The following is a 15,640-nucleotide window of genomic DNA, read 5'->3' as shown; positions in this document are numbered from 1 at the left end:
AACAAGTTTAGAAAGGATACTGTTACACACTGCTTCCTATAAAGTGATCGTTAAGTCAAATCCTTACTTCTCCCCAGCAGTTTCTGAGAATTGTAGCCAACAAAAAGGTAGACAGCATTTATTTTAAACAAAAACTACTCCAAGAGTGCAAACCTCCACTAAGGCAGCTCACTCTCTGGGTAGTTTCTTACTTTTAAGGATATAATATTGTGTTTTGTATATATTTGTTTAGTTTGAAACCCATTTTAATATATCTGACATTTTTTTGAGTATAATTATTTTTTCTTATTTGTATTCATGTAGGTGCAGTACATGTGTGGCATTTATTTTTGTTGTTTATTAAAATTTAAAGTTAGTTATTTGCAATTGACTGGACACAAATCACTTAATCATATTATATGACATTATACTACATTATATATGTCACGAACTTGACTCCGAGCATTATTATTATATGCATTTTGGAGCCAATGCTGTATTGACTCCAAAACTCTTGAAAAGAAAGGCAGATGTGAAATGTAAATGTGTGATCAGAGGTCAAATTTGCAATGATATTTGGATGCAAACTATAATGTGATCGTTAAAATCCCACAACATCAGTATCTTCCCCTAAATGTTGGCAATACGAACAAAAGCAGTAGAATATTAAACATAGTTTTAAACATATCTTCTGACTTCTTCTTCAGTGTCAGACATCCAAGGTAACGTGATATTTAGAATCTCCTTTTTTTTTTTTTTTTTTGATCAATATTGTTAATTGTTATTAAGTTGACCTTGATAACCCTGGTATATGTAACCAAATTATAATGTATTGTTAACATGACTCCACTTTTTAACATTACAAACATTTATCAGAATTTATTCAAATCATTTTGAGCTATTATATATTTACAGACAGAATGACACACAGACAAATGCTACCCGTTTAATGGCTATATTTTCTTATACAAGCTACAATGAGGGTCACAGCAGCCGTACTCTGGACAGCAGCCGTGTTGGTGGGACTTCAGAAGAGCGCTTCATCACCTGACGACTTTGTAGACCGATCATCCCAAAACCTCTCCTCTGTCCCAACTGACCTGCCACAGACGACTGAGTTTTTAGACCTCTCTCGCAACTACATACGTCAGCTTCACAATGGAGACTTTCAAAAAACCACTCACCTCAGGTTCCTGAATGTGTCATGGAATAATTTGGAGGAGATCGATCCACAGACTTTTCTTGACACGCCTCTCCTGGAACATCTGGACCTGTCGCACAACAATCTCAAGAATCTCTCAGGTCAACAATACTTGCTACACACAGTGAACCTCCTGGTGCTAAACTTGGCCTTTAACAGATTTCTTACCATGACATTGGGGAGTGAGTTCAGCTCTCTTGTAAAACTGGAAAGATTAACAGTTGGAGCAAAAAACATCAGCGTGGGTGACTTCAAGAACATTGCTAAAATGAAACTACGTACATTGACGTTATTACTAGAGGATGGACTTTATTATGAAGCAGGCAGCCTGGAGGATGTTCATGCTCAAAGGCTGCAGATAGCCTTTGGACATAATCAAAAAATTTACCGTAATCTGACTGCTGATGCTCTGTCTCTGTTTGCTGAGGTGGAGATGATGAATATGATAAATGGCTACAAAGACCTAAGTAAGCAGCTAAGAGAGACGGTGAAAATCCACACAACGAGTTTTTATCTCACCAACATAACAATTAAATGGCAAGACTTAACTGAATATGTAAATGTGGCTCTAAATACAACTTTGAAACATGTTGGTGTTTCTGATGTGCATGTAATGCATCCTCCTCGCTTTGCAACTGAAGTGATCAAAACATCACAGGTGATTTCTTTCACAGCCAGCCAGGCAGTGGTAACAAGTTTCTTCTTCTCACAGGAGGCTTTATACAACTTTTTCATCAGCATGCCAGTGGAGAGTGTTGCGATTACTGACACGCCAATAATACACATGACCTGTCCCAAGTCACAGAGTCCAATACGCCAGCTGGATTTTTCCTTTGGTGCTCTGTCTGATTTCATCTTCTCAAGTGCAGTGGGTAAAAACGTAGTTGAATGTCAGAACCTGCGTAACCTGAAGAACTTGATTCTGGTAGGCAACAGTCTTAAAAAACTTGAGATACTGAGCCAACGTTTTCGATATATGTCGTCCCTGCAACATCTGGACCTCAGCGTCAACTCCATAGGGTATGACCAGTCATCACAGTGCATCTGGCCAGCAAGCATCACCAATATAAATCTGTCTTCTAATAGTTTGACTGAGTCAGTTTTTCAATGTCTACCAAATGGGACACAGATACTGGACCTCCAGAACAACCAGATTTCGGTGGTTCCGCAATCCATCTTCAAACTGAGAAACCTTTCAACTCTGAATCTAAATGCTAACCGGCTGCGGGACCTGCCGGTGTGTGACACTTTCCCCACACTCCACAAGCTTCTGCTCAGGTCAAATTCTCTCCATGCCCCATCTGTGAACATATTGGAAAGCTGTCCCGAACTGCATATCCTAGATGTCAGTTTTAACCCCTTCACCTGTATCTGCACTCTCAGAGGTTTCATAAAGCTCGCTATCAATTCTGAAAAGAACAACAACAACCAATCAGGTATTGAGCTGCTGAATTGGCCACAGGGCTATTACTGCACATACCCCGAGGACGTTAGAAACTCAACTTTAAGAGACATCTCGATCCCAGAGGTCTCCTGCAGCATTGGCCTTCTAGTGGTTGCAATTTTGGTTCCAGCAGGGACACTGATTATTTTCATTGTGATTCTGTGTCACTGTTTGGATGTTCCCTGGTACACGGGCATGATCTGGCAGTGGACAAGAGCCAAACATCGTGCAAGAATGCAACAAGCTCGGCCCGAGGATCTGGTGGGTCTAGAGTTCCACGCGTTTGTGTCTTATAGCCAGCACGATGTTGACTGGGTGCGCAATTCCCTTCTTCCCAACCTCGAAGGCCCCGCAGGAGGGCTTAGAATCTGTCATCACGAGAAAGATTTTGTGCCGGGAAAGACGATCATTGAGAACATCATCAGCTGTGTGGAGAAATGCAGGCGCTCTGTGTTTGTCCTCTCTGCTCACTTTGTCAAGAGCGAGTGGTGTCATTACGAGCTCTACTTCGCCACCCACCAACGTCTCACTCTGGGCTCAGACAGCATTGTGCTGGTACTGCTTGAGCCTCTGCCTCAATACCTAATCCCATCCAAGTACTACCAGCTGAAGTCCATGATGAACCGCCACACATATCTGGAGTGGCCTCAAGACAGGGCAAAACAAAGGTTATTCTGGGCTAACCTCAGAGCTGCCCTACAGACTGACCTGCCAAATGCTCCAGTCACACAAGTACAGGAGCATTGGGCAGAGGAAAGACTTGAAGAGGGACACAGATTAAAGGGGTAAAAAAGGGCTACAAAAGTATTTGGATACACTGGAAATACGTCATAGCTACCCTACACCTTTAAAGAACGGGCACCTTTTAGGTTTAGTTTATCTCATTTGTTTAATTAGCATTTAATGACCATCTGATATGATTGCAATGTATAAATTATGAAATAACACATAAACTTGTTTAAACCATTCAAGTAACATTTAATGGAAACATCCATACAAACTAACAATTTGATTCAAGATTGTAGCAAAAACATTAACCTAACAAAAAGTATCAAAAATGCACTTCTGTCATTACTGACTCCGGCAAGACATCACAATATGAAATGTGGTGGTTATTTATGTTACCATCTCAACTTTGTACCACTGATGAAGAAAAAATACACATAGTGTAATGTGAAAATGAAAGCAGTTGTCTATCAGTATTGTTGCTAACACTCTAAAAAGAGAAGTTCACTATGAAGGTAAAGAATAAGCCTGCATGTTAAGAGTTCAGTGCTGGCTGAGAAAGACAAGAGAGCTGGAAATGTGTCTGCAGAGAATCAGCTTTCTTGGTCATTAAGTCAGTCCACTTGCATTTAAATTGTGCCTGAAACCTCACAAGCTAAAGTCCAGGTGTCAGGGAAGCGACTGGATGATGATTATTTTCTCATTAATGCAGAAACGGTGAAGCACAGCAAGCAAGTTTTCCCCACAACGCGACACCTGCCTCTCCATGGCCAGACGGAAATCCTCCTTCACTCCTTTGGTGATTCCTCGAGTCACTGTGTGGTGTCTGGAAGAGGAAAAAGACTTTTTAAAAAAAAATAAATGCAAACATAGACATGGTCAGAAATAGGGTTTTATGAGATACCTTAAAATAAACAGAGGCTTAGATTATATAACCTATGCAATAAAAATAACTCATAAATACTTCAGGTTACATTTTCCTTACACACACACATAAATCAGACAAACAGCATTTTCAGTCTTTTCAAATAAAACATAAAATAAAACATTCCATTATAATAATAATCAAAACCACATGAAACATGTCCACACATGAAATGAGATCAAGAGTTATGACAAGGCAAAATAACTAAATTCACTATACAAAAACACCAACATCGTCTTCTGTAACAACAACAGTGATGACCACAGAAAGGCGAATAATGGCTCAAATAAACAAACGCCGACAGAAATCAAAGAACGACTAACTCTTGATGTAAAATGACAGGCCCAAATTAAAACTGGGGGATGACAAGCCTTGAAGCTGGGGATGAAGGAAGGGTGACTGGTGGGGTGGTAGGGGCGGGATGGGGACTGTGGGAGGAGGGGCCTGGGGTACCTGTCCATCGTCTGCACCCCTTGTAGCAGGAGAGTATTTAACTCCACCCCCAGGGCAGGGCTAGGGTTCCTGAGGGACAGCAACATTCAACAACTGTCAGTGAGGGTGCATTCAAACGTCTGAACTTCTACAGTAATGAACGAAGGAGTCAGAAAACAGTTTTTTCTTTCTTCACTTAAACCATGAACTCCTTCTCTTTATAAACGCCCACTCCATTTACAGCTTTTTCAGTTTAAAAGGTCAATTTTTCCCACAGGCCTTGTCTATGTAGATCAGTCAGTAGCACTGTCCTCTTTTAAAAGCACACCAACAGAAAGGGAGAGTGCAGTCACGATGCCAACTAAAGAAACGCTCATAATGGGAAGGAGGTTGCTTACTTGATCAGCATTCCCTGATTGGGCAGCAGCTCCAGCTGAATTCTACCTCCTTCTGGAGTACGCAGGTATGCAAACTCTTCCAGCATGTCAATGTCTGAGAAAAACCATGAGTTTAAGGAAACCAACATCCAACACATAAAGGAATCACAAAGAGAACTGTTTATTTACACCAAACTAAAGGCAAGAAATCAAGGCAAAAAGGATACTGGTGACATAGTTGAAGAAATTCTCATACTGGAAGCTGCCTTGTTGGCAGATTTTGTCCACTGCCTTTAAAAACAGCATCTCGCCCTGTGGCCAGTCGTACTGCAGGAGCACCACCACGTGACCAAGGGACAGGTCGTCACGACTGTCGGTGAAGGCACGTAGCTGATTGGCCAAAAAAGGGGGGGAAAAGGAAGCAAAGATTGTCACAGTCTCATTAAGCCTTACAGCATGTCTCCTCAAAGTCTGCATAAGAAAACGTATCCAAGCCCTTGCACCCACTTATTCCTGTCTATGTACCTTAAAGCAGGCAAGCATCAGCTGGAGACAGAACGGCAGCACAGATTTGCTGGTGCATGGAAGTAATCGCAAGTCATTACCTGGTTAAAACCAAAGAACAGGGAATGTTAACAGTACTCAAAGCAACATATAAATATAGACGTCTTCATACAGACTCTGTATGAAGACGCCACAAACGTAGTCATATCTCAGATTAGCGAAAAAAGAAAAAAAAATCAAAACTGTTCATGAACAGAATCAGCGAGTAGATTCAGGAAACTTTTACCTTTCCTCGTTTTGGTCTTGACTCTAACCGGATCCTCTGGGGTCTTTGGTGCTTCCTGGTTTGGGGGTACTAGGCCACTGACAACTTCAAGCAGCTTCTCACAGGCCATCTGTCAAAAGAAACAGCACCATACAAAACTATTACACACAATTTGACTGGACAAAGGACATGTTGTTAGGCTAAGAAACTTATACTAATATAGTAAAACTGACTAAATGACAGAGCTGTGATGGACCAGGTCTGTCAGCTTGGTTTAGAGAAAATTGAATAAAAGTGATGCAAGTTGTTCTAAACACCTGAATTTAATCTAGGACATTTTAACCCATTTTAACTGTAGTGCCACCTTCAGGCCAGTTGGTGTCACTGATTTGTTTTTCATACATGGCCTGCAAAACATTTTATTATACAATCACATATTTTAAGTAAATATATATGTAAAAAAACAAAAAACAAATAAATGATATATGACCAATTATAAATCAAAAGTTTCAATGTGAATCAATAAATGTTACAGTAAAGTATATTTCCTGCCAGCTGTGCTTTCATAAAATAAAAATAAAAAAGTTGAAATATTCAATCAATTACTGTCTTTATTTTCTTTATTTAAATTTTCTGCCTTAATATTGTGTGCACATTCCCAAATTCAGTTCATCACTTCTCTCAGCTACATTTGTTTTAAAACATACTGTATAAATACATTTGACATGATTTATGAAAAAGAAAGGCATATAAGCATATGCATGTCTCCTGACAAAACCAAAATAATGTACGCTAAGAGTGTGTTTGTGTGCATGTGTATACCCTGTACTCTCCCAGGGCGTAGTGGCAGGATGCCTGCTGTATGAAGGCCCTGTGGTGCTCCAGACTGGCCTGACCTGAGGGACTCTGTGGCCCAGGCTGAGGCTGCTGCACTGCAGCCATCTGGTGCAGGCTAGAGAGGGCCTTGCGGTACTGTCCCTGGAGATAATACATTAGCACATAATCAGTATATAACCAAAGACAACTTAGAAAAGATATTATATCCAAATGTTGATTAATGTGTTAGCTTAAGTGTATTTAAATTATATTAAAATAGCCAGTTTCATCTGCCAACTTCAACCAGTTTTATTGCGTGCATTTGCCTCATTCTTTAAATTCTATATAACTTAAAATGTACACTCTCCAGCCACTTTATTAGGTATATCTGTAGGTCAGAGGCGAAGGTCCAGATGGCTTTGAGCTGATAGGAAGATGATGGTAACTCAAAAAACCCCAGAGAGGATCATTTAAAAGCCACAGCCTAACTGAGTACTTTTGCAGACCATCTCCATCCCTTTATTGCCACAGTAGCCATCTTCTGATTTCTCTGGTTGTTTCCAGCAGGATAACATGCCATGTCACAGGGAATTTTTGAAGGCAAAGTGGTCAGTGAGTGCCTGCATCTGTATAATCTGTTCTTTCTTATGCAATAATTGCATTTCCCAACGTTGATCGGGGCTATTTAATTCAAAGCAGTATTAAAATGATGGCATATTTTGATCCTAAAGCTAAGATAATAAGCTAAAGATGCTGCTGCTAACAAATAAAAGGGATGCAGATGATTTGTCACAAACAGAAAAGGTAAATTAAAAACGACTCTTGCCTGGTATATAATCATGTCGGTGAGGAATATTCGGAACCACAGCCAGCTGTCTGTCTTCCACGCGGCGCAGATCTTCTTGAACTCTTTGAGAGACATTAAAATGTACAATTTTCAGCTGTTCTGATAACAACCTTTTGATGTAGTGACAACATGACTGAACATAAAAATCTCCTACCAGCTTCCAGACCATCATGGGAGTGAAGAAGGTCCCAGCTTTCTCTCGCTGTGCGAAAGCTCTCCAAAGTCTCTGACCAGTTGGTCATGTCATTCTTGTTTACTAAAATGTGTCGACCACGGCCTTTCCCCAAACCTTCCTCATCATCTGAGCTCTATAATGACACACAGATCCAAATGTAATCAAAAGAATTTCCCAATCTGGGATAATTAAAGTGTCTTACTTATATCTAAACTTTTCTCACCATAGTCTTCTCTCTTCCATCTGCTAGTTTGCGTTTCTTATGCGCATGTTTCAGTGCTCCTCGCTCCACCTCCACATCACTGTACACTGAGCTCAAATCCTCTACAAGGATCCACGGCCCGGAACTTAACCCACTGATTCCTAAAAAGAAAAAAATAACACTGAAACCTGTTTGTAACATTTTACTCAAAAGATTACCGTAGATATATTAAATGAAGATGGAGATCTACAAAGGTAGAAGCTAACCGTGGAACAGTGCAGGCTGTACAGCTGAGACGTAGAAGAAGGCACTACGGAAGAGGACAAGTGCAGCGCAGATGACCACCTGACTGCAGCACCGGGCCCTCGTCTCTCCTTCTAGACCAGGCAGGTAGCGACACAGCTCCTTCACTCTCTGCAGCATCTCAATATAACTCCTACAGTGCAAATAAACACATGAAAACATTCCTTTGAAAAATTTAATTTTAAATAATCCCTTCAAAGTCATTGAACGATCCACATTTTAACCATCTATTATTTACATTTTACATGTGGGCACATTATATTTGTTTTATTATGTGTTTGTTTTTGTTTGTTTTTGATTAAATTAAGATTTTTTTTTACTTATTACCCACAATGTAACTCATATGTAATTTTAAAAAAGGCATTCTTCCTGGGGTCCTTAAACACTCAATCCAACATTTACAACACATGAACATAAAACAAGAAGGTAGCAGATAGCATTCAGTTTCTCAGAGAAAACATAAATACCTCATAAAAAGCTCACAGCATAACAAAGCACATGAGAGAAAACCAAAAAGACACAATCAAAAGAAGCCATAATTGACAACTGCAACAGTATTCCTGTACCATTTATAATTCTGCATCACATATAATGTAGTAACAAAATTCAACAATGCCACTTGCACAGTGTACTTACTAAACTAATGGACTGATAAGCACCCTTCTGGCTGAGCACTCAAAGTGCTCTATCAAATCACACAAACATTCATACAGCCCTTTTACCTATGCCTAAGTGCTTTCTAGCGTTCACACACCAACCAGCACTCTGATGGACGCTCTGACAGAAACTTGCGATTCAGTCGATCCACCGACCTTCTGGTTGGTAGATGACCCTCTCTACAACCTGAGCCACAACCACCCAAAGGTCATGTGCTTACAGGACCTGGTATTCCCAGGCAAACTCTCCAGGCCTGACCCCACTTAGCATCCAAATCAGACAAATCAGGTATCCCTGAGCAAAGTATCCTACACTTTATGTCACCTTTGTGCAGGAACAACAGCAGTAGCTAAATAACAATGTGACAGGCCAAGTGATAGATTACCTCTGTCCCTTGTCTCCCTGCCACTCACATCGTGCCCCAACCACAGCAAGAATATCCAGCAGTTTCTCCCAAGGTTCTGCCACCACCGACGATTTTTCTGTCAGGCCATCAATCACGTAACGCTGGGAAGCACGTGACACACTCGGTGACTTCAGAGCCCCACCTTCTTGAGAGCCTGAAACAGAAAACAAGAAAAACAAAGTAAATAGAAAAAATAAATATTTCAAAGGCTTCACTATAAAGCCCACTAGAGAACTGAAAATTTTAAGAGTGAAAGTGATCCCACTGTGACAGCCCTAAAATAGAAAGCAAAGAACAAGTTCACCACAGTGTATCTTCACCTTGTATCTGTCCATCCGGCGAGGGCCCACGGGTAACATAACCAATGTAGAATTCTGCTGCTTTCAACATGTATTTCTGCATTAGGCTGGCAGGCAGACGCATATCCATGTTGTTTATAACCAAAGGAAGCACATCACACACTGTAGGAGGAAAAAACTGTATGAAGCAAGTGTTGTTTGTTTTTTCAGATGAAATGAAATGGATTCAAAGACAATATGTACTCACCAAAAAGCTTCCTGAAGCAGTTGACAGGAGTCTCCAAATTCTCTGATGCCTCTGCTTCCAGCAATGTCTCTCCTAAATTGACCTAACAGCACATCAGGTTCTTTAATAGCTTTTAACATTACATATAGTTTTCAAAAGACAATGCAAATACTAATATTACACACCCCATGTTGAACCACAGACTCTGGAAAGCGCTTCAGCAGTAACAGCAGCATCTCTGCCTTCTCCAAAGTGTTGAAACACTGCTCCGTGGCTTTCAGCAGCATCTCACACTGCACTCGACCAGGCAGTGTCTCAAAAAGTCCTGAAAATAAAATAAAAAAATAGTCTTTAGATTTTCACAAGAAGCATTGTTCATTGTCACACTTTTTAATGCATGCAATGAAGGGTTAAAACCCTCTCACCTCTCAGAAACTGTGCCTGCTTATCCTGAGAGTCACTCCGCAGGGCGGCTGTAATAACACTGATCTCACGCCAAACAATGGGCTGATCTGGAAAGTTTATGAACCTAAAGGGAAATCAAAACTAAGTAAGAGGTCAGACTCATGATAGGAAACTTGACATTAACGCTAAAAATGTAACTCACATGTCGTACAGCAGCCGCCCGGCTGAAGCTGTCTTTTCTGCATTACGTTCAATGATGTACATTTCATACTGTAAAAACAGGTCCAGAAATACGATGTGTAAGAAGATGTTTTTACTGACAGCTTTTGCAGCTAGAGGAGATGATTTGCGTTACCTGTATGTTGAAGTCTGCAGGGTAAAGGGTCCTGGCAGTGATGAGCCAGGCTTTGGCAGCACAGGGATCATCAGAGACCAGCTCCCGGGCTCTTTTCACCAAAAACTCACAGTCCTTTTGGGCTGACATTCTATACTTCTGGGTTTAGGTGCCGGATGTGACAAAATGTCAAAATATGCATGCGTGTTTTAATGTAGCAGCCAAATGTAACGTTACAGTTAGCCACATTAGCTAGCTAGCGTCAGCTATTTGGTTTTCAGCCGGCATATTTGCAATAACTGATCATCAGACCACCGCCTATTATCCAACTATTCTATTTCAATACAACTACTACACTTATAATGAGAAGCGAAAGCAAGTAAAAGATAAATCTCTATTTACCGACGCACTCACTAGCTTTACGATAGTGACGTCACGACGCGTTGTGTCGTTTTACGACAGCTACGTCGAATGGCTACCGGATCAGGTAAAATACAACAACAAAAATAAGAACAATTGTAACACGACTATTTTGATATGACGTACTTTAAAAAAAAATCAGGAAAATTTAAACAACTAAAGTTATTGAGGTTTGCACTGTTAAATACAATAAATTCTAAAATAAATCTCAAAACTACCTCCGAATCAGCCGTTACCCAATGCATACGGTTTCGGATCGACAGCAGTGCGCAGGCGTGGAAAAGCGCTGCTGTCACCTGCGTTTGTTAGGACTGCAGACGCGACCTACAGTAGTGGCCCAATTACCCAGCAGAAAGCAGCGCTCTACCTGTCCAGGGATAGGACAGCGGCTGGTTTCACTGCAGGTAAAGGTTCAGTTGTGGGCCAGGTCCTCATGTGACCAAAACTACGCGACTCTTATTTTGCCTGTTGACTTTCAGTGGCAGCGGACGATATTTCCAACCAAACATGGATCAACACTTGTCCGTTTGACTCTCTTCTTGCTAGCCACTTAGCATGCTAGTTGGACAATTGTCTTTGCGTAGCATGCAGTGACTATATATCTCATCACTTCCTCATTTTATCTTAAACGTAAACGTAAGCGAGGGGTGCAGGTACTAGCACCGTTGAGCTAGCTAGCTAACCAGTCCATCATTTCTATGTGTGGCTGCTACGCTAAGCGTGCTAACTCCTTAGTGATGTGTTTGTCCTTACTAAGTAATTCATACAGAAAACAAGTAATAGTGTTTCTATGTTCGAGAGGTCTTGCTATTTGTCTTGGAAAACTTGGAAAAATCTTGATGCGACACGTTACTGAATCCTAAAGAAACGGTACACAGAGGGCGTGTTCGCCTAAGATTAGGTTGTGTTAAGATGGTTTGTTTCCGCTCAAATTTGAGTCAAAATATCAAGATCAAAATAAGATTAGTGGGTAACAGTTTATTTAGTGCGACAATAATACCTTATTGTGTTAGATTATGACTTATTTTAAAGTAAATGTAGAGGTTTTAAGCAAGAAGGTGCAGTCGAATATCCAAAGTAAATGTAATGTACTGATTGTTATAGTTATGCAAAAACATGCAAGATGCAGCATAATAAAAAGGGATGGTTGGACTGTATTTCTGATTAGATGTCACAATTCTAACAGTGATCTGTATGCTTGGATATGGAATGTCCGTTTTTCATCGCAGGGAAGTTGGGTAATTTCTTCTAAAATATCATGGAAGCAAATCTGCAACAAAGAGGCGCAGAGACACAAAAATATTGGTTACTTTAAACTTGCAGGTGTTTTCAATGTCACAATGCAATTTCATGCAAAAGCAGCCATGTGGTCGTCTCGTGTTGTAATACTGACTTAAAACTGTGTCAAGAGTCTTTTGGTAGATTTCTTTTGACCTCTCCTGACCTTGCACCATTACCACCACTTCTCCTTTCTGTTGCTTTATATACTAAAGATGTTTTTGACAATTTCTTATAATTTTGGTGGGAACATCCATTTGTACTGCTGTTATTGTATGTCACAAGATGTATGCGTTGCATGTTTTGTATAAATAACTAAATTTAATGCTCAAGGCAAATAAAGGGTGTAGTCTGTACATAACAGGTTTGCTTCCCTCATTACGTAGCATGCACGTATCAGGCTGCTAAGTTGTGTAATACTCTTATCTAGGGATGGGTATCGTTTAGGTTTTATCCGATACCGGTGCCAAATCGGTACTTTTGAAACGGTGCCGGTGCTCAAACCGGTGCTTAAAGAATGGAGAACACAAAATTGGTCCAAAAACCTCTCATGTTCAGCTGTTTTTTGTAAAAATATAACAATGTTAGCCTTTTCTGCAGCTATGGGGCATATATGGTATCACTCTTGGCTGGAAGCAGTGCTTAAACAATGGAGAAAACACAAACTTTGTCCTAAACCTCTCATGTTTAACTGTTTTCCACTTTTTCTTTGGTCATTTTAGCCTTTTTGTCCAGGGTGAAGGGAGTATCTGCCATCAAACAAGAAGACAGCTGCATGTAGCTATGATCATGTTTGCTAGTTCACCTTACATGCATTAATGTAATAACGTGGTTAGCCTACTCAACGTAAACTACTCACGCAGAGAAGAACGGCTGCTGCCACCATCATCCTCATCATTTCTGCTACACTGGCAGGGCTAGGGGCCAGGACTCTCCTCTTCGTGTTTTTGGGGGATGTTGCATAACAGGCAACCCACCCGCAGTAGATGTGCTCGGTGTGAGGTCTCGCAGCAAGCTATCAAATACGGCGCATTTCTGGGCTTTTAAAAAAAACGCTATGCGTCACCAGGTGTTTCATCGGATTCTTGGTGTTACCTCCTTTGACAGTATCACAGTATCAGCTTAAAGCACTTGTTGCTGCTGAGTTTGCATCTTTTGCTGTGAAGTACAGCCAGACTTCTGACCGCTTCGCCTTGGACATTTTTAATCTGTAGCTCTGCTCTAACAGAACGTACGTACCTGGCCCCGCCTACTATCCTGGGAAACGTAAAATGATTGGCTAGAATCTAAAGTGTATCACAGCTCAGGAAAAAAAAGCACCGAAATAAAGCACCGAAATGTGCGCTGCTTTTCGGTCTGGTTACTACCGTTTATGTCAGATGGCACCGGACACCGGTACCCATCCCTACTCTTATCAGTTGGCAGTTGTTGCAGTGTAATTGTAGAAGTCTAAGGCAGGTTATTGAGTTGGAAAAGTTCAGCCAGCTTTAGGCCACATTTAGAGAATATGAGCCACAGATTAATTTTTTATTTGTACTTCACAAATAATGTCATACTTAATATCTTTGTTTGGGTGAAGAGATATAAAAAAAACCCACCTGCTGATATTTCTTCTTTCTAATGTGTTTCATAAATTTACAGAAGTATGTTGATGTGATGCTTGAGGATAAGGCTGTGGTGCACCGGGCCTCTGATGGCTGTTAGCACCATGGACTCCGAGTCAGCGCGGACACCTCAGACCCAAGCCCTGACAAAAGGAGGCCATTCCCTGTTGTCTGCTGGCATTCTGACCGCCAGGTTTGGACCTCAAGGGAAGCACTATGTTTGCGGTTCCCTTGCAGCTTTTACCAATATATTGTTGACCTTTCCAATCCAGAAAGTCCTCTTCCGCCAACAGCTGCATGGCGTGTTGGCCATTGATGCGGTGCGACAGCTCCAGAGGGATGGACTGAGGAATCTTTATCGGGGCTTACTTCCCCCACTTCTCCAAAAGAGCACTACAGTAGCCATCATGTTTGGCTTGTATGAGGACTTCTCTAGAGTCTTACTAGACCATGCTGGGAGCAGTGGCGTGCCAGAGCTGATTACAAGAAGCTTTGCTGCAGCTTTGGCAGGAACTGCAGAGGCCATCCTTACACCGTTTGAGCGTGTGCAAACTCTCCTACAAGACCACCGGCACCACGGGCGCTTCAACAACACAGCACACACCTTCCGGACACTTGTGACAGAGTATGGTGTGAGAGAGTGCTACCGTGGCCTCGTGCCCATACTACTGCGCAATGGCCCTAGCAATGTTCTCTTCTTTGGGCTCAGGGGACCCATTAAAGAGCAGCTCCCAGAAGCTACTAGCAAGGCAGGTAACTTGGTTAATGATTTTGTTTGCGGAGGGTTGCTGGGGGCAGGCCTTGGCATCATGTTCTACCCGTTAAATGTCGTCAAATCGCGGGCTCAGTCTCAGGTGGGTGGAGCCTTCAATCCTTGCAGAGAGGTGCTGTTAACAGTGTGGAGAGAGAGGGGTGGCAGTATAGCCATGCTGTTCAGAGGAGCCCACCTCAACTACCATCGCTCTCTTCTCTCCTGGGGGATCATCAATGCCACCTATGAGCTGCTGCTGAAGCTCTTATGAGAAGAGGAATGGAGAGGAAAAATTCGATCTAGATTGGAAGAGAAAGTGTTTTAAGGGAGGGGTGTTGAGCGGAGGAACAGAGCCAGTCTAAAGTGACAAATGAGAGGTTGTAAAGTAAAGTCGGTGCACTTGCTGTCCAACATTTCCAGAACTAAAAGATAACAGTAAAGTTGTACTTCTGACTGGGGCCAACAGTCACTGTAAGATAACTGCCTGCTATTGTTACTTTCTGCTGTTGTCAAAGTGTTAAAAGCAGGCAAGACTTGTGCCAGGGTCCAGTTAATATGCCCGTGTTTGGTCTGTGTTGTAAAGTTTGAGGACGCACACAAAGCTCCATCAATCTTTTTCAAAGATTTAAAAGGAAACTTTAAAACTTGAGTGATTTCCTGTTTTGTGGGAGAATCCCTCTCTGTGGACATGCTGTTTGCTGTGATGTTTGTTTGACCAAGAGCGCCGCCTCCTGTGAAGATAAGTTCTGCCACTTAAACAGTTTTGTGCTTTTTCCCCATGTTTAGAGCATTGTTCTTGTGCTCACCAGTTCAGATTGAAGTAAGACATAAGAAGGCAAATGTTTAAGTGACTGTTGAAATCAGTATTATCAGTGCACAAAGTCTAGGAATTTTCAACAAAAGGAACAAAGAAATAAGAAGGTTTTTTTTCCCTTTTTTTCTATTTTTTACAACAGAAAGGTCTCAGTTTTCACACGTGAGTCAGTTAATTGACATTTTTGTTAAATAATGTTTTGTCTTGATTTATTTTCTGAAGTGCTATTGCCAGTGTGTGGGGTTTTTTT

The 15,640-nt window shown here is 41.3% G+C and overlaps 3 protein-coding genes across 5 annotated transcripts; 2 read left to right on the top strand and 1 right to left on the bottom strand.

Annotated features, from left to right (window-relative positions):
- Positions 1 to 952: 952 nt before the first annotated feature.
- On the top strand, positions 953 to 3,508 carry tlr1 (toll-like receptor 1). Its single transcript, XM_005719899.2, has one exon. It carries the CDS (start codon positions 957 to 959, stop codon positions 3,411 to 3,413), a length of 2,457 nt encoding a protein of 818 aa, XP_005719956.1. The 5' UTR covers positions 953 to 956; the 3' UTR covers positions 3,414 to 3,508.
- Positions 3,509 to 3,578: 70 nt separating this feature from the next.
- ints10 (integrator complex subunit 10) lies at positions 3,579 to 10,679 on the bottom strand. Of its 2 annotated transcripts, XM_005719895.2 has the most exons (18): positions 10,545 to 10,679; positions 10,392 to 10,459; positions 10,210 to 10,313; positions 9,970 to 10,109; positions 9,806 to 9,887; positions 9,580 to 9,720; positions 9,239 to 9,413; positions 8,160 to 8,329; positions 7,915 to 8,054; positions 7,671 to 7,824; positions 7,496 to 7,578; positions 6,676 to 6,831; positions 5,875 to 5,983; positions 5,610 to 5,689; positions 5,312 to 5,474; positions 5,106 to 5,199; positions 4,729 to 4,797; positions 3,582 to 4,176 (listed from the first exon to the last, which is right to left on the bottom strand). In XM_005719895.2, exons 1-18 carry the CDS (start codon positions 10,671 to 10,673, stop codon positions 4,020 to 4,022), a joined length of 2,214 nt encoding a protein of 737 aa, XP_005719952.1. In that variant the 5' UTR covers positions 10,674 to 10,679; the 3' UTR covers positions 3,582 to 4,019. The 2 variants fall into 2 exon arrangements, with proteins under 2 accessions (XP_005719953.1, XP_005719952.1); XM_005719896.2 differs by lacking the exon at positions 4,729 to 4,797 and having other exon boundaries at positions 3,579 to 4,176.
- A 275-nt stretch (positions 10,680 to 10,954) lies between these two features.
- On the top strand, positions 10,955 to 15,226 carry slc25a51b (solute carrier family 25 member 51b). 2 transcript variants are annotated; one of them, XM_005719898.1, is made up of 2 exons: positions 10,955 to 11,010; positions 13,863 to 15,226. In XM_005719898.1, exon 2 carries the CDS (start codon positions 13,915 to 13,917, stop codon positions 14,845 to 14,847), a length of 933 nt encoding a protein of 310 aa, XP_005719955.1. In that variant the 5' UTR covers positions 10,955 to 11,010; positions 13,863 to 13,914; the 3' UTR covers positions 14,848 to 15,226. The 2 variants fall into 2 exon arrangements, with proteins under 2 accessions (XP_005719955.1, XP_005719954.1); XM_005719897.1 differs by lacking the exon at positions 10,955 to 11,010 and adding an exon at positions 11,023 to 11,347.
- Positions 15,227 to 15,640: the final 414 nt, after the last annotated feature.

The sequence above is a fragment of the Pundamilia nyererei genome, unplaced genomic scaffold (genome assembly GCF_000239375.1).
Source record: "Pundamilia nyererei isolate P.nyererei 1_Seehausen unplaced genomic scaffold, PunNye1.0 scaffold00001, whole genome shotgun sequence".
NCBI classification, from domain to species: Eukaryota; Metazoa; Chordata; class Actinopteri; order Cichliformes; family Cichlidae; genus Pundamilia; species Pundamilia nyererei.
This window is presented reverse-complemented; position numbering and strand designations above follow the sequence as displayed.

Excerpts from the sequence above, each read along its gene's own strand:
- tlr1 (XM_005719899.2), top strand. The coding sequence starts at position 957 with ATGAGGGTCACAGCAGCCGTACTCTGGACAGCAGCCGTGTTGGTGGGA.
- slc25a51b (XM_005719898.1), top strand. The coding sequence starts at position 13,915 with ATGGCTGTTAGCACCATGGACTCCGAGTCAGCGCGGACACCTCAGACC.
- ints10 (XM_005719895.2), bottom strand. The coding sequence starts at position 10,673 with ATGTCAGCCCAAAAGGACTGTGAGTTTTTGGTGAAAAGAGCCCGGGAG. Across the intron at positions 5,200-5,311 it reads TTTCTTCAACTATGTCACCA|ACATTGACATGCTGGAAGAG; the intron begins GTATCCTTTTTG and ends GGTTTTTCTCAG. Across the intron at positions 4,798-5,105 it reads AATCAGGGAATGCTGATCAA|GAACCCTAGCCCTGCCCTGG; the intron begins GTAAGCAACCTC and ends GCTGTCCCTCAG.